Raw genomic sequence first — 18,735 nt, 5'->3', positions numbered from 1 at the left:
TACCTTACTTTTGAAGTGTAGTCACTGTTGTTATGTAGGAAATGCAGCATCCAATTTGAACACAGCAAGGTCCAACAAACAGCAATGTGATAATGACCAGATAATCTGTTTTAATGATGTTGGTTGAGGGATAAATGTTGGTCAGGACACTGAGGTCACCTCCCCTGCTCGTCTTCAAAATAGTGCCATGGGATCTTTTACGTCCACCTGAGAGGGAAGATGGGGTCTCGGTTTGACATCTCATCCGATGGATGGTACCTCCAACAGTGCAGTTCTCCTTCAGTACTGCACTGGAATGTCAGCCTAGATTTTGTTTCCATTTTCAAAAGTTCACCCACTTCAGCTTTAAATTTCTCTCATTTACATTAATGAAGTTTTAACTGGGACTTAAAAATAAAGCTGTATGTTACAAGATTTGATTTGTAACAAACGTTTTCTGATCTCTGACGGAGCTCCATTAAGTTTTTCAGTATAACTCAAAACTCAGTCCTGTAGAAGAACTTCTTTGCAAGTTTCAGTGGAGTTATCATGAAGGTTTGGTGATAATATATGTACGTTAAAACTAAAACCAGAAAATTCTGGAGATATATATTCATTCAGTATGCAACTGAATGGGAAAGCGAAGATAATGTTTTGGGACCCTTCTGTTACGATTCGGGCTTTTACCCAGCACTTTTGTGTTGTGCTCATGGCAAAGAGACAGTTATTTAAGTAGATCAACTCTCATATGAGCAAAACCCGTGCCTTCACGTATGTGACTGAGTTAGTGTACCACAGAACCGACAGTTACCGCGGAATAATATAACGCACTGGAGATTATATGGGATTATCACCACCATGTTCTCTGTTCTTCAAAATATCACACTTTCAGGGATGAAGTCAGGAAGCACTTCTTCACACAAAGGGTAGTGAAAATCTGGAAATCTCTCACCCAAAATGCTGTTGAGGCTAGGTCAATTGAAAATTTCGAAACTGAGATTGCTAGATTTTTGTTAGGCAAGTGTATTAAGGAATATGGAACCAAAGTGGGTAAATGAAGTCAAGATACAGATCAGCCATGATCTAATTGAATGGTGGAACAGGTTCGAGGGGCTGAATGGCCTACTCCTGTTCCTATGTTCCTAATACATTTATTGAGAAGACAATAGAAACAATAATGCACAGCAAGTTACTGAAACTACAAATACTTAGTAACAGAATAGACTCGGTCCATAGGGGGATTAAAATATCATCTTAGAACACTTTTAAATGAAACAGTTTTTGCAGAGTTTCCAATCCAATGTCAAACATGAGTGACGCGATTCCTGGATCAAACTCACCTGAATTCAGCTTTGCAAATGAAATCTCTGATGCATCCCAATCCAAAGGCCCCTGTCAATGTCATCAAGATCAAGTACAAAATGAAGCAATGGTGCAAAAAGTGACTTATCTTAAATAGGTATTCCTACCTATTCAGGTCATGCTTTAACTACATACAATTTGATTAGCACTTAGAACAAAGTCACTGTAATTTGATTGATTTACAGATCAGACAATCTGGTTTGGTCCCACAGCCAAGTTGTCTCCAGGCCTCTTCCCTGAAGTCTAGTTCTATCTCAACTCTGATTATTACAAAACTGTATGACATCAAATGCAAAAACCTCACATCTTATTACACCTTCATTAGAACTGCTGTAAAGCAAAAAGTTTCATCAGGCTAAAATTTTGTGAAAACAAGCTTAAAGTAAAATGCACATAACTTTAAAACTTAGCACCTGACTACCTACATACTTGCCATAATAAATATGATAGAGACATTCACAATAGTTTAATTTTCATGATGAAAGGGCAGATTTGAAATCCAGAAATTACTGTTCCACAAATACTGTTGTAGAACATTAAAACAGATACCTGGATAATTCCATTTTTGGTTGTGGTGCAGTTTTTCAATGACAGTTAACCATTTTAAAAAATATTTCTGATGATGCACAAATGTTAGTCTCTCATACAAGAGTATGATTTTAAAGCTGTAGTTTACCATCTGAACTTCCAGTGAGTGTTATTGTGGGTTGCTTGACTGCTCTAATGCAGATTGTTTTTCTGTAATAACTACAATAGGTCAGGAAGAGTGGACGAACTCCAACTCACGGATGAAAGCTCCTCCAACAAGAACACCTAAAGGAGCATACAGGGAGCACCCCTATGCACCACGATACTGATCCCACCATCTACTCTGTGAAATACAATCATCAGTTAGCTGTTCCTGCAGTGATGTACGCTGTTAAAAGTAATTGGTTATTTTATATAAAAGATTTTTTTTTCCTTCTTAAATACAACAGATCTGTTTAACCAGTTCTGAACTCTTGTATGAAGTCCTTAATCTTTGGATGGAGATATTATTTGATCTTGGGAAGGAGGTGGGTGGGAACAAAGACTATGACTTTGTTATGTGCTCTGTTGAAAACGAGTAAACAGGAATAACACGTTTTTTTAAGTTTAACTAGCCTTTAAAAATCTATTACCAAACTAGGTTTGATAATGTAGATCACTTAAAATGTAAACACAAATTCAGTTAACATCAATGTTTCTTTTGTTTTGCTTTTAGTTTTTGTTAAAACTTAGTTTTAAGTTTTGGTTTGAACTTTAATTTTGGCTTGTGTTAGAACGTTAACCCTTGTAAACTTTTACTTAAACAACAGTAAACTCCAAATGCCAAGTAAAGTTGTATTCTTTTGTAACTGAAGTCTCCAGATATTCTGTAGTGTTGAGATCAGACATTGACTATTCTTGCTTGATACAAATAAAGTTTTGAGAAAAAAAACAAACTTGCTGTGTGTGACATATCAGTAACTTTGATATATTTTCTTAATGCCAAATAATAAATCCACAAAAATCTTTTAAACAGGGAAAGCATACTTTTGTCTTTTAAAATTTTCTTTTAAAAAAAATCAGTTTGTCTTAAGAGGTCGATACAGAAATATACCTGAATGATGTTTTAAAAATCAAAAAAGTCCATATTGTTGCCCTTTGAAAATACACTACTGAGCAGTGAATATATGAAGAATGTGATCAGCATTTCATCTTGTCTAAGCATTTTTTCACTAGTGCACTTTGGAATTTTTATGAGAATTACCTAAATGAATCCTCCGCTGGAAGCAATTAAAGCTTTTTAGAGGCAAACAGACTTGACTAATGTGGCATTCGTCAGAGGCAGTGGATGTGTAACCCTTAAAAGGTCTTCAGTTCCAAAGGTAAATGAATCAAGTAGATTTTAATATCACTTAATTTACCTTTAACATTTAAAACCAGTAAACGCTAAAACAAAGCAAGGTTGTAAAGTTGTTAGAGTAAAAAAAATTACTGTAGAAAAGGTTCAAGTACTTCTAAACTCCTAACAATTATAAATCGATCTTGTAATTGTGTAGAGACTAAACTATATAACTGCAAACTAAGCAGTAGCCGATCTCTTAAATTCTATCCTGTTAAACAAAGTGTAAAAACCACATAACCTTTGTCTATAATTTTGTCATAGTTAGCCTCAACTGCTTAATGTTTGATTTTGAATCAGAATAAATTCACTCTAAAATAATGTCTTTTTTTTTCTAGCATTGCATGGTAATGTTTCTTTTAAGATTTGTCTATTTTCTAAGATTATTTCATTCTGGTTTTTAATTGTGCTCGTAATATATTTATGTTCACAATTTTTTCCCTCCACTTACAGGATCTTTTTCTAACATCTCTGGCCAAATGGGAATAAAAACAGTGATCCTGGAATTGGGCATTATGGTAGGTTTTTACAGTGGCCTTGACTTCTGAATGCTCACAGTTACAGGTGTTGACCCTTTGTGTACTGAATGCCCATCAAACTGTTCAAAACAGCATTCTTCTGTAACATTTTTTTTCCCCATTGTTCCCTTTTCTTCCTTTGCCCTCGAAGACATTGAGTCATGCTAGTGTATAGTTGCATTGGTGTACCAAGGTATCTGGTACCTCATGTAAGGATCCATTCTTCATGTCTGAATGTAGACAGTGAATGCCCACCCACAACAACTGAGGCTCATCCGTCGATTCCACGGGAGACTCCATGCATACATTTTACTGGGGAAGGAGACATCATAGCCGATCTCAATCGTGTCACTACACAATGTCCATATATACACATACACCTTACAGCAGGAATCATTTGATAACGATGAGTGTAAACGGGCCTGATTTGTTTCCCCTTCCCAGCCCAGCAACATTGAGGGTGATTGTAATGCCATTCTGGCTGAGATTCAACTAACCCAGCAAAAATTAGAGGTAGAACCTGAGATCTTCCTGGTCCAAATTTCTCAGTATCACCCAAATATGTTGTTTGTAAAATGGTTGAATGATTTAGCTATAAATCATCTGAATGCTGAATATTGGAGTTGTGCAAATATCTGGAACACGTATTTTGTAGTTACTGAATAGTTTTCACTCTTATTCTTCATGTAAAAATGCTGCAATGTAGCAATAAGGACAGTTGAACTAACTTACACTCAAATCAGTTGCCAGCAGACCTGGGACCACAAAATTAACATGGCAAGTTTGGTAATCGTTTTTGAATCACAAAACTGGAGATGATTAAAGTATTATCTTTGTGAGAGTTAAGAGGGCAATGAAATTAACGTTAACAATATTTTCAGGTCAGTGTTCAGCATCCAGAGGATTATTGTCCCATGAATGGGGAGTTTGCCCATTCTATAGAATCTTTTATAGTATGATTATTCTGTAACTTTTTAATCAAGGTTTGCAATCATGGGCTCGATTTTAGCACCCGCGACCGGGTGCGTTGGTGGCGGGGGAGGGCTACGAAAATCGGCGATTCCCGGGGCAGGGCGGGAGCCTGGCTCTAACCCGCCCCATTTCCGGGTTTCCCACTGACGCGCTCACATGTGTGCGCAGCCCCTGCATGTGGGACTCCCGCTGGCAATTAAAGCCGGTGGGGTGCCACTTAAGGTATTTATTTAGGTATTTCAGGTCGTTTAGAGACCTGATTAACATGATATTTTAGGAGAGGTGGGATTTTGCAAACAACTGGGACTGTTTCCCGTACTGGGGGAAACACCCCTAGTTCAAATGGATGTGTTGCAGCCATCAGCCTGTAGCAGCTGCAAAGGTCCATTTGACAGGTGGCGGGGGGAGACCCTCACTCATTGCAGGAGGCCACTTTGTCACTTTGGACAAAGTTTGGCCTCCGCCACCCTCCTCCTAACAATAAAATTCACCAACTTGCACACTTACCCCGGTGTCCAGATACATGTACCTACATTGCGGACCCCCTCAGATGTACATCTTCCGGATGGGGGCTGCCGTAGCTGCAGTCATGACCTCCTCGGAGGGCGAACAGCATCACCAGCCTTGCCGGCCACGCCGTCCACCTCTGACACGTGGAGCTCCACAACACAGTGCTGTGACACATCCACCTGCACAGCAGGAGGGAGGGCAACCGCAGAGAGAGATGCGTCGCAGAGGGCACTACCCTCGCCACAGGGTCCACAGACCGAGGCTAAGCTTCCTGGACCTCTCTGAGCGGCAGTGCACACGGAGGCTCAGAGTCACTCGACATGTAGTCGTGGACATCTGCAGCCTCCTTCACGCCGAGCTGCTCCCGGCTGGCCCGAGCACCATCTTACCTGTCGCTGTCAAAGTCACCACTGCCCTCAACAACTTCTCCTCCGAATCCTTCCAGGGTGCCACTGGGGACATCGCCGACGTCGCTCCGTCGTCTGCACAAAAGAGCCCTGCAAATACACAGACACCCACTCTGCAGTGGCACAATGGGTGGCATCAGGTGTGGGTCTTCATTGTGATCCTCAGGAAAGGGCATTATTGCACAAACCAGACAAGATTCGCAAAGACTTGGCAGTAGTGGTGCCAATATAATATGTAATGTGAGGTGATCAGAAATTAAATATAAGTAAAAACCATGACAAACCCTCATACACCCTTCATGCTCACGACACGTTTGCCTTACGCTTCCTACTGCACATATGTGATGCATGCCCTGTGGCTGCAGCATAGGTAGTGGCAGGTTGAGTGAGGCTGACTGTGAAAGAGATGCATGAGAGGGTGAGTATGAGATAGATCCATGAGATTGTATGAGGATTGGGTTGAGTGTTAGTGGCGGGATGAGTACTGGCGAGGTGAGTAAGTGCAGGTAAGATGAGGATGAGGTTTGAGTGGGTGTGAGGAGTGATGTGACAGAGTAGTGTTGGCAGTGCAGAAGGAGATGTGGGGTGGGGGCGGTGATGTGGCAGACGGAGTGTAGGGGAATGAGTAAGTGTACTCACTTTGGCTGACCTACTTAGGTCATTGGAGCGCCTCCTGTACTGCATGCAGGTGCGCGATATGTTGGTGGTGCAGGTGACCTCCTCTGCCCCCTCGAGCTAGGCCTTCTTGGTGGCAGAGGTAGGCCGTTTCCTCCCGCCCGCCGGGGGGAAGATCTCTGTCCTCCCCCTCCTCCTCACCCCATCTAATAAGAGCTGGAGTGAGGCATCATTAACCTGGGAGCAGCCTTCCCCCTGGGCTGCTCCATGCTGTAATTTTTCCTATTTCTTGCAGCATCAGTCAGTGGAGGACTGCCCCTTTAAATAGAGCTCCTCCAGCTGACAGACCTTACTGCGCATGCGCAGTCCGCCCGCCGCGCAGCTTAGCAGTGGGGAAACCGAAACAACAGGTAAGTGGATCCAATCAGCCTGCGATTGCACGCGGAGCAGACTGATTTCACGAGGCGCGTTACCCACGCGCCCAATCGACCCCCCCCCCCGCCACCATGGTAATATCGGCCCCTTGAGTCACTATCGGCAATGCTCCAACACGCTGCACTACAGAGATGGTACGTGTGTCTTTGCACGGGATTTACCATAGTGAGCTTCTTATTTTAAAAAATGTTATCTGGGACAAGTGCCAATTGAGGACAAGCCATTCCTCGAGGAAGGGAAAATAAAGTATAGAGTTAAAAAGAAAAAACTGGAACAAAAATAGAAAACACCAGAAACACACGATAGTTCCATCAGCATCTGAAAAAAGAAAATACAGATTAACTTTTGATATGTTGGTTTTGATACAGGATATGCATGTGAAATGTTAACCCATAAGTGTTAGCTAGGCTCAATGGTAGCACACTCATCTGAGTCAGAGGGTTTTGGGCTCAAGCCCTAGTTCAGGACTTGAGAACTTAACCTAGGCAGACCTTTCATTGCAGTATCACAGGAGGAGGCTATTTGGCCCATCGTGCCTGTGCCAGCTCTTTGAAAAAGCTATCCAATTAGTCCTGTTCCCCTGCTCTTTCCCCATAACCCTGTAAATTTTTTCCCTTCAAGTATTTACCAAGTTCCCTTTTGAAAGTTACTTTGAATCTGCTTCCACCACCCTTTCAGGCAGTGCATTCGATCATTGCAACTCACTGCATAAAAAAATGTTTCGTCATGTCTCCCCTGGCTCTTTTGCCGATCACCTTGAATCTGTCTCCTCTGGTTACCGGCCCTTCTGCCACAGGAAACAGTTTCTCTTTATTTACTGTATCAAAATCATTCATGATCTTGATCACCTCTCTCAAATCTCCCCTTAACCTTCTATGTTCTGAGAACAACCCCAGCTTTTCCAGCCACTCCACATAACTGAAGACCTTCATCCCTAGTACCATTCTAGTAAATCTCTTCTGCACCCTCTCTAAGGCCTTAACATCCTTCGTAAAGTGTGGTGCCCAGAGTTGGACGCAATACTCCAGCTGAGGCGTAACCAGTGTTTTATAAAGGTTTAGCATAACTTCCTTGCTCTTATACTCTATGCCTCTATTTATAAAGTCGAGGATCCCGTACTGAGGTAATGTTGTATTTTCAGGGGTACCGTATCTTAGATGAGATTTTAAACCGAGGCCCTGTCTGTCTCTTCAGGTGAATGTAAATGATCCCATGGCATTATTTGAAGCAGCGCAGGGAGCTCTGTTGGTGTTCTGCTAACCATTCCCTTGGTTGCAAAGTGCTTTGGCACATCCTAAGGATGTGTAAGAAGCTATATAAATGAAAGTTGTTTCCTATTTCTTTTTTCTTTTCAAATGCTGACTGCGTTTCTAGCATCTTATGTTCTGAAAATAAGCTATAAGACTGATAATTGTACTTAATTGGACCAGGACCAGTACTGAACTCCAGCTCTTGCAATACCCTGTAATTACCTCATTTGGGCATTCTTTTCGTACAAGTGGACTGTAATAAAGGGCTTTGTAATAGTTCTTAACCTTCTAATTCTGCTTTAGAACTGTATAGGAACAGGAGTAAGCTTATCGAAGCTGCTCCACCATTTTATTAGCAATGCAATTCTATCTTTTTAATCCTAAATCCCTGCTCACTCTCCATATATTCCTTATTACTGTTACTTCCAAAGTAAGTATCTATCCCTTTTGTAAGCCACTATTTGATTCTGCATCTATAGGCTTCTGGGGCAGTAGACATTCTCCCTTATTCACGTTTAACTGCCTTATATCGCCTTGTTCAACATCTCCTATTAAATAGACGAGTCATTCCGTATCAATCCCCTTCATTATTTTAAACACCTCAGTCAGATCGTCCCTTGATCTTCTCAACACTAGGGAAGATAACTTAAGTTTACTCAGTATTTCACCGTAGCCAAGCCCCTTCATTCCTGTTATCATCCTAGTGAATCACTGCTGAAACTGCAGTTTTCCATTATTTTATACAGCACTGTTCTATAATCATGGCATTGCTGTAGTCTTGGACTGTCTTCTATTAAATATAGTATAAATTCTGTTTTTAATAATCAGCATTATTTTCAGTGCTTTGAAACGTCATCACAATTTGTATTTTAAAAAAGCTTACGGCCAAGTTCAGTTGACGTCCATAAGCCATTTTAGTTTCATTGTTGTGGTTTGATGTTATCTGAACCATTCAGTTAAATTATAGCCTTATTTCTCTCCTTATTTACCCATCACCTATTTAAAGTTCGCTTCTATGCAGTTTTCCCCACCTCTTATTGCTCCATTGTGAGGCCCAATATGGGCTGCCAGCTGGATGCTGTAAATGAAACTGAACAGGCAAATAGGGCATGGTCAGCACACTAATAGTTGGGTAGGTGTTAATAATGCACTGTCTGAACACCTAAAGAGAGGCTCTATCAGAAAATCTACAATATCTCTTTTTGTGGAACATTTTCTATTCTCTATTCTAAAGCAGCTGTCAATAAACACTACAAGGGGGTACAGTACTGTAGTGGCTGTGTTACTTGACTAATAATCCAGGGTCTTGGACTAATAATCTAGAGAAGGTGGGGTAGATCTTCACTTTGTGCGATAATGTAAAACGGGTGATTGTGAGTCAGCAGCCCGTTTTACATCTCTCCCGATTTTTATTTCCATTGAAGTCACAATCGTCACCTAAGAAATATTCCATGATTAATATTGTCTTATACTCTTTCCAACCTTGGTTAGTGTCCTGCACCATGGGCCTAGGCTGGCAACTCACTATCACTCATTTTACACTATTGCACAAAGTCAAAATCTACCCCCATGAATTCAATTTCCACCACGGCAGTTTGAGAATTTGAGTTTAGTTTTAAAAAATCTGGTAATAAAAACCTCTGGTATCAGCAAAAGTAACTGTGAAGCTGTCAGATTGTTGTAAAAACGCAACTGGTTCACTGATGTGTCTTTTGGGAAGGAAACCTGCTGTCCTTTCCTGGTCTGGCCTACATGTGACTCAGTCCCACACCAACATTGTTGACTCTTAACTGCCCTCTGAAGTGGCATAGCAAGCCACTCACTTGTATCAAACCACAACAAAGAAGGCCCATCACTACTTTCCCAGGATAACTAGGGATGGGCAATAAATGCCGGCCTTGCCAGCAACGCCCACATCCTGAGAATTAATTTTAAAAAAACAAGTCAAACGTGGAGCATGCATCCAACAGTACTTTTATACAAGCTAACAAATGTTTTACTTGAGGATCACAATGCCATGTAAATAGAATACGACAATTAGATTCAGAATAGGAACTGAATATTTTCAAGTTGGTGAAAGCAAGGTAACCTCAGGTGATTTATATTTACTAAAAAGAACAACTAAAAAGGTACCGGAAATAAAGATCTGATTCATTATTTGTCCTTCAACAGGAGACTGTTTTTGACCTGTCACTGGTTAAAATGAAGCCGAGCAGCACAGCAGTCCACAGAATGGCAGTCATCTTACAGAACTGAACATCCTACTTCATTTTTGCTTCCATGTATAAATTGAAACTGTGAACCTTTGAAGATTGTAAAATTGTAAATATGTCTGTAAATTTTAAACATTTTTATTAAAGCAATTCTTGTGTTTTGCATTATTTACTTGAATCTCATCTGTCACTCTACACCAGCTCTTTTCTATTTTTAATTTTATAAAATATTTTTAGAAGTTATAGCAAACTTAGAAACCAGTTGGTAGAATAGTATTTTGGTTTCCATCATATCTTTGCCTCTTTTGAAGTAAAAAATTATAGACCATTTAGCCTAACTTCTGTTATGGGGAAAATGCTGGAGTCTATAATTAAGGACAGGGCGACTGAACACCTCGAGAATTTTCAGTTAATCAGAGAGAGCCAGCATGGATTTGTGAAAGGTAGGTCGTGCCTAACAAACCTGATTGAATTTTTTGAAGAGGTGACTAAAGGAGTGGACAGGGGAATGTCAATGGATGTTATTTATATGGACTTCCAGAATGCATTTGATAAAGTCCCACATAAGAGACTGTTAGCTAAGATAGAATCCCATGGTTAGGAAGTTGGCTCAGCGAAAGGCGATAGAGAGTAGGGATAATGGGCAGGTACTCACATTGGCAGGATGTGACTAGTGGAGTCCCGCAGGGATCTGTCTTGGGGCCTCAATTATTCACAATATTTAATAACGACTTAGATGAAAGCATAGAAAGTCTCATATCTAAGTTTGCTGATGACACAAAGATTGGTGGCATTGTAAGCAGTGGAGATGAAAACATAAAATTACAAAGGGATATTGATTAGGTGAATGGGCAAAATTGTGGCAAATGGAATTCAGTGTAGGCAAATGTGAGGTCATCCACTTTGGATCAAAAAAGGATAGAACAGGGTACTTTCTAAATGTTAAAAAGTTAAAAACAGTGGATGTCCAAAGGGACTTAGGGGTTCAGGTACATAGATCATTGAAGTGTCATGAACAGGTGCAGAAAATAATAATGGAATGCTGGCCTTTATATCTAGAGGACTGGAGTACAAGGGGGCAGAAGTTATGCTGCAGCTATACAAAACCCTGGTTAGACCACACCTGGAGTACTGTGAGCAGTTCTGAGCACCGCACCTTCGGAAGGACATATTGGCCTTGGAGGGAGTGCAGCGTAGGTTTACTAGAATGATACCCGGACTTCAAGGGTTAAGTTACGAGGAGAGATTACACAAATTGGGGTTGTATTCTCTGGAGTTTCGAAGGTTAAGGGGTGATCTGATCGAAGATTATAAAATACTAAGGGGAACAGATAGGGTGGATAGAGAGAAACTATTTCCACTGGTTGGGGATTCTAGGACTAGGGGGCACAGTCTAAAAATTAGAGCCAGACCTTTCAGGAGCGAGATTAGAAAACATTTCTACACACAAAGGGTGGTAGAAGTTTGGAACGCTCTTCCGCAAACGGCAATTGATGCTAGCTCAATTGCTAAATTTAAATCTGAGATAGATAGCTTTTTGGCAACCAAAGGTATTAAGGGATATGGGCCAAAGGCAGGTATATGGAGTTAGATCACAGATCAGCCATGATCTTATCAAATGGCAGAGCAGGCTCAAGGGGCTGAATGACCACTCCTGTTCCTATATTCCTATGTTCCTATAAACTGAATTTATCACAAGTGAGCAGATCTGGATGTTTAGTGTTTTAATTGTGTACATCATTTACATCTAGTAACACCAGAGGAGCTAAATTTAGAACTAGAAGCCTCAAAAATGCATTGAGTTTCTGTAGTATACTGTAGTAAGTTAGGAATAAGAAATGGCCATTCAGTCAATTAAGCTTATTCTACTTGCAGGACTGGCTCAGCCTATCTTTATCTCCTTCCTGCCTTGGTGCCAAGCCTCTATCACTTATTCTCTTCTGAAACAAGAATTTGATGATAATTGAAAAGCCATAGAGTTTTTTTTGTATTGTGAAACCCAGTTGAAAAATGCAGGGCACTAACCAAGGTTGAAAAGAGTAGGAAAAGACAATATTAACCATGGAATATTTCTTAGGTGGCACCAAGCTTGGGTTCTAAAAGTTTGTAGATTATAGAAGGAAGAGAAGATAGTTGTAACTTTATCTCTGCCATTATGAGAATACCCAGTCTATTGCCAAGATTATCTATTTCCACCACCACTGAAGCCCCCAACCACCATTTCTCATTTTCAGGCCCAGCTTCTATGATGTTCTAGCTGCCAGTCTTATGAACTCCACTCATCTTGAACTCTGCTGGTTGCAACTTGTATTCTTACTAAGTCCTGCTCACCCTTTTTCCTCGCTGACTTGCACTAGCTCCCCATCACCTGACACATTATTTACAAATGCCCTGATGTCATCCCATCCTATCCCTGCAGCCACTTCTGTTTCAACTTGTAGCTTGTGCTCTCCTGACTCTGGATCTTGTGAGATACGACTGGCCTGGATTTCCCTGATTGTTGGGGTTCCCCAGAAGTGGAGCATGAATGGATTTCCATCCAATCTGAACCCGATTCCATTTTCCTGGGACAGCATTAATTATGTATTCAGGACAGGCTCCCAGCACTAATGGCGTCTCAATGGGAGTTCGCCTCTCATTGAGAGGGGAATCAAGTGCTGCTGCAGTGTTTCATTTGCTGTAACTGCATTAAGAGGCAAACCAAAATGGGAAAATTAAGAGTCTCCATCATGCTCCACAAAATGATGATGGGCAGGGACTGGAAGAAGTGTAGCCTAAAATTACTGGTTAAAAGTCTTGAGCTTATATGATACTTGGTTCCTGTCCCCATCTCTTCAATAGTAGCGTTTTTTCTCCCGGAGACAGATCTTGGGCACAAATGCCATACTGGCTCAACATCATTTATATTCAGAAAGATGAGCAATGGGCAAGTGGCAAGATTTACCCAAAAGAGAGCACAGTGAAATTCTGGTGGCCTTTATCAGGGGCAGGATTTGGAGAGAGGCTCCCATGCCTCATTGGGGATCTTAGCCTTCCCCCACACAGGTGGCAGAGCCATTATATCCTGCACCCTGAATCTCTCCTGGTTGCATTTCTTCACTTCTTGAAGAGCCTCTCAAATCCTACCTCCTCAACTCATCCTTTGGTCACCTCCCTTAATTCTTCTCATTCCTTTCATGGTGTTTTTTTCTCCACTGCTTTGTGAAGTATGCCGGCATGCTTTGATGTGCTAAAGGCACTACATAGTTGCAAGTTGTTCTTCTTGGTCAAGAATGAGTTAATGAATTGGGTCTTGACTCTGACACAAGGAGGAGAAAATATGTATAGGATGGTATACTTGGTGCTTAGAAGCTATAAGGGATATGAGCTTATATGCACTATGCACCATTTGTAGCTCCTCGGTATTTAGACAGCATATTGGCATAAAGGATTTGCTAATTATGGGCATTAATTGAGAGGCAGCAGAAGTCTGTTTCCTAGTCTTTGTAGTTTTGGAAGCTGAATGAAGATGACCTTCTGTTTTCAACATCTTGTTAAACCTCTCATGTTACAATATCTGACTGATGGTAGTGCATGCCCTTTAATGATGTATGTGTACTCTGGAATTGCTTTGGCTGACATTAGCCAGTGCTACAGTAATAGTATGCTGCAGCCTATTAATCATGTGAGTCAATGCCAGCTGACAATTGAGGGGTGAAATCCATTGATTATTTCCTAAAGTTTGGTTTTGTATATTTTGCCTTAGCCCAGCTTCACAAACAAGCCACAAATAGGCCTTCACCAATGCTGTCCTTAGTGCATGTATGTGTTAATGCCAATTCCAATTTTTCCTCCCTGTCTCAAAAAATGCCTAATCTCCAATCACCACCTCTCCATGCAACATTGCAGAGAAAGGAAACTCAACAAAGTAGGAAATCACACCCATCTGCATTTCCAAGCAAAGTTCTTACACAAACTCAAATCATTAAGAGCATTTTGTCAAATTGGAGCAAAGTAGTGTAACTATCTAACCTCTACCCATGCGTGGTGAGAAGAAACTTAGCCTGGATTTTCCTCTGAATACTGTCTTTTTATTCGTTCATTCGATGTGGGTGTCGCTGGCAAGGCCAGCATTTATTGGCCATCCCTATTTGCTCTTGAGAAGGTGGTGGTGAGCCGCCTTCTTGAACCGCTGCAGTCCGTGTGGTGAAGGTTCTCTCACAGTGCTGTTAAGTAGGGAGTTCCAGGATTTTGACCCAGCAACGATGAAGGAACGGTGATATATTTCCAAGGCGGGATGGTGTATGATTTGGAGGGGAACATGCAGGTGGTGTTGTTCCCATGTACCTGCTGCTCTTGTCCTTCTAGGTGGTAGATGTCGCTCGTTTGGGAGGTGCTGTCGAAGAAGCCTTGGCGAGTTGCTGCAGTGCATCCTGTGGATGGTACACACTGCAGCCACAGTGCGCCGGTGGTGAAGGAAGTGAATGTTTAAGGTGGTGGATGGGGTGCCAATCAAGCAGGCAGCTTTGTACTGGATGGTGTTGAGCTTCTTGAGTGTTGTTGGAGCTCCTTAAGAGTTGTTGGAGCTGCACTCATCCAGGCACGTGGAGAGTATTCCATCACACTCCTGACTTGTGCGTTGTAGATGGTAGAAAGGCTTTGGGGAGTCAGGAGTTGAGTCACTCGCCGCATAATACCCAGCCTCTGACCTTTTCCTGTAGCCACAGTATTTATATGGCTAGTCCAGTTAAGTTTCTGGTCAATGGTGATCCCCAGAATGTTGATGGTGGGGGATTCGGCGATTGTAATGCTGTTGAATGTCAAGGGGAGGTGGTTAGACACTCTCTTGTTGGGGATGGTCATTGCCTGGCACTTGTATGGTGCGAGTGTTACTTACCACTTATCAGCCCAAGCCTGGATGTTGTCCAGGTCTTGCTGCATGTGGGCAGGGACTGCTTCATTATCTGAGGGGTTGCGAATGGAACTGAACACTGTGCAATCATCAGCGAACATCCCCATTTCTGACCTTATGATGGAGGGAAGGTCATTAATGAAGCAGCTGAAGATGGTTGGGCCCAGGACACTGCCCTGAGGAACTCCTGCAGCAATGTCCTGGGGCTGAGATGATTGGCCTCCAACAACCACGACCATCTTGCTTTGTGCTAGGTATGACTCCAGTCACTGGAGAGTTTTCCCCGATTCCCGTTGAGTTCAATTTTACTAGGGCTCCTTGGTGCCACACTCGGTCAAATGCTGCCTTGATGTCAAGGGCGTCACGCTCACCTCTGGAATTCAACTCTTTGGTCCATGTTTGGACCAAGGCTGTAATGAGGTCTGGAGCCGAGTGATCCTGGCGGAACCCAAACTGACCATCAGTGAGCAGGTTATTGTTGAGTAAATGCCACTTGATAGCACTGTCGACGACACCTTCCATCACTTTGCTGATGATTGAGAGTAGACTGATGGGGCGGTAATTGGCCGGATTGGATTTGTCCTGCTTTTTGTGGACAGGACATACCTGGGCAATTTTCCACATTGTCGGGTAGATGCCAGTGTTATAGCTGTACTGGAATAGTTTGGCTAGAGGCGCGGCTAGTTCTGGAGCACAAGTCTTCAGCACTACAGCCGGGATGTTGTCGGGGCCCATGGCCTATGTTGTATCCAGTGCACTCAGACGTTTCTTGATATCACATGGAGTGAATCGAATTGGCTGAAGATTGGCTTCTATGATGGTGAGGATATTGGGAGGAGGCCGAGATGGATCATCCACACAGCACTTCTGGCTGAAAATGGTCTTCATGTGGCACCAGGGCATGTAATACAGGAAAATGGGGCATCAGAGTCTCTCTCCAAACCCTGATAAAGGCCACCAGAATTTGACTGCACTCCCTTTTGGGTAAATCTTGCAACTTGCCCATTGCTCACCTTGCTGAATATAAATGATATTGAGCCAGTAGAACTTACATCTCCAAGGCATTTGTGCCCAAGATCTGTCTCTGGGAGAAAAAAACACTAGTATTGAAGAGGCGTTCAGTGTTTTGGGGACAGGAGCCAAGTATCACATAAGCTCAAGACTTCTAACCAGTCATTTTTGCCTAGACTTCTTCCAGCTCCTGCCTTTCATCATTTTGTGGAGCATGATGGGGGACTCTTAATTTTCCCTTTTTGGTCTGCCCCTTATTGCAGCTACAACAAATGAAACACTGCAACAGCACTTGATTCCCCTCTCAATGAGAGGCGAACTCCCACTGAGACGCCAGTAGTGCTGGGAGCCTGTCCTGAATACATAATTAATGTTGTCCCAGGAAAATAGAACGGGGTTCAGGTTGGATAGAAGTCCATTCATGCTTCACTTCTGGGGAACCCCAACAATCAGGGAAATCCAGGCCAGTCGTATCTCACAATCACAAGCTGCTACCTGCCTTGTATGACACTGTACCGGACTACTATTGCCCATTTTCCCCCCTAGATACAGACTATCTCATACCACTAGTAACTAATGCCAAATTACAATGTAAAAATCAATTCATATGAGATATTGCTTGCTGGTCCAGTATGATCGATTATCAGCAGCATTAATATTTTTTGCTGTTTTTAATTCAGATTTCCAGCTTGTGTGTTCTTTCTCATCTATGAATACTTCAGCAGTGTACATTATATTGTCAGATACTAACTGCCCCCACACACTGAATAAATAGACATTTTGTGCTACATGCAAGTGAAATAGTTATCCTTTTCTGCTATGATGAGCAACTGTTATTTGAAAAATAATTATATTTGTATGTAGTGATTAAGTATGAGATTTGGTGAATGCTGTAATTAAGTAAATTTAATGGTTGGTGAGAGCTCTTTAATTGAGAATGGAATTAGATTGGGTATTTTGTTGCAAAGGGATAAATTATTTTTATACCTAGATGAATGGGGGATATGGGGAAATTTCAGAACAGTATTAATGTTGCAAATTTGCTGAAAAGAAACTAATTCAAAGGCACGTTACTACAGCTTCCCTGTAGCCCTTTGTCATCCTGAGCCCAAAACAAAGCCAAATAATAATAGTTTTGAGTCTGCTACGCATTTCTTCCAGGTGGAAAACAAGCCAGTCATTTCCTCCTGTTTTGTTTTCTGGCCTTGGGGAGGAGCCAACAATTTACAAGCACCTGCCAATCTATAAACAATTACCTTCTAATTCACTTCAGGAAATGCCTAAGAGGGATTAACATCTAATTGGAAAGTTACCAGCTGGGTGTGAATACACATTAGTGACAGACTGTCCTCCTTGCGAGGTAGACTCAGGACACATGTAGAGACCTAGTACTTCCTGGATATCCAGAACTATTCTGAATTATGGCAACAAGAACAAGAGGTAGCAGAGCATGGTGGTCACCAGCTGGTTGATCACCAGGACCTGTTAGAAAGTATTCATAGCAAGCCTGTGCCGAACCAATACTTCAGCAATCAACTTAGCCCAGGTTCCTAGCCATATGTTCAAAGCAGATTTCAGATAGCCGACCATTTGTAGTATCTAGTGACGTCCTAGATTCATATTTCACCAGTGGGCTCAGCCATCAGGCCACCTGAGTATTTTTATCTTTTAAGTTTATTTTTTCTGTAGTAGGCTATGTCAATTTTTTCATTTTCTTTTATAATTGAGGCATCAGCTATGCAAAGTGTCTAGCCAACTTTCAATTATTAAAACTTACAGAACCATGAATAATAATCTTTGGAGAATACATTGTTTCTGGTTTCAGTGTCTCATTCTCTTGGCTAGCTAATGAATCTGTGAGGATTTTTCCTTCCTTCAAGCAGCCACATCGCAACACTTGTTCGGTATATTTCAAAATGAAAGTTACTTTGGGAAAATGGTGTAAAAGAGGGCGTTTATACTATTGTTCTACTTTCTTCCATGATTGTGGAGATATTCAGGAAAACATCTGTGAGTTCAAGGATTAAAATAAAGGTAGGATATTCAACTTGATCTGTGACCTCTATCCTCAAATGGAATTCTCACATCACCTCCATTGCTAAAGCTGCCTTGAAGAAACTGTTTACTATTTAGTGCCAAATATCTCCTGGCAACAGCTCTTAACTCTAAATCCCAAGTCTGTCCAGAATTTGACTACGACTCCCATAATGGACAAAGCTCTTTTAGCACCTCTTTCAGGAAGATGTTGTGATCTGATGGATGATCCTTACATTCCACCTCCAACCTCTCAATTACACTCGTCTTAATTAATTGATAATTCTATCGCCATTGATTCTCTCAATTTTCCTTTATAGTTTTCCAAACTCCAAATACTCTGTCCAATGTGCTCACCCTCATCTGTACAACCTCATTGTTTTTTTAAAATCTGGATTCACTGCATCGTCTCCAAGTTTAATCTCAGAACCATTGTAGAGAACCAGCATGTAATATCAGGACTTCATACAGTGAAACCCATTACCTCCATCAAGTTTTCCTTTTTCCCACAATCACATAAAACTACTACTACTTCATTTACCTTGTCTTTACTCTAGTCTTTTAAAACTTGGCGATGTTCTGCACTGTGGGCCTTACCCTACATCTGGGTTTCTCATTAAAAACACTTAAGG

General features: G+C 41.6%; 1 protein-coding gene across 3 annotated transcripts in view; it reads left to right on the top strand.

Annotated features, from left to right (window-relative positions):
* Positions 1–10,335, top strand: part of LOC137311272 (KH domain-containing, RNA-binding, signal transduction-associated protein 3-like) — a 245,473-nt gene extending 235,138 nt beyond the window's left edge. The window contains exons 9-11 of one of the 3 annotated variants that reach the window (XR_010960287.1): positions 2,098–2,252; positions 3,701–3,765; positions 10,127–10,335. Coding sequence is in view for 1 of the 3 variants with exons in the window: in XM_067978581.1 (XP_067834682.1) it covers positions 2,098–2,198 (101 nt within the window). In the remaining 2 variants the exon portion in view is untranslated. Of the gene's footprint in view, positions 1–2,097; positions 2,781–3,700; positions 3,766–10,126 lie in introns of those variants that run through there. The other 2 variants (XR_010960286.1, XM_067978581.1) reach the window with 2 other exon arrangements.
* Positions 10,336–18,735: the final 8,400 nt, after the last annotated feature.

This window comes from Heptranchias perlo, chromosome 3 (genome assembly GCF_035084215.1).
Source record: "Heptranchias perlo isolate sHepPer1 chromosome 3, sHepPer1.hap1, whole genome shotgun sequence".
In the NCBI taxonomy this organism is placed as follows: Eukaryota; Metazoa; Chordata; class Chondrichthyes; order Hexanchiformes; family Hexanchidae; genus Heptranchias; species Heptranchias perlo.
The sequence above is the reverse complement of the archived record's forward strand: the minus strand, read 5'-3'. Positions and strand labels throughout refer to the sequence as shown.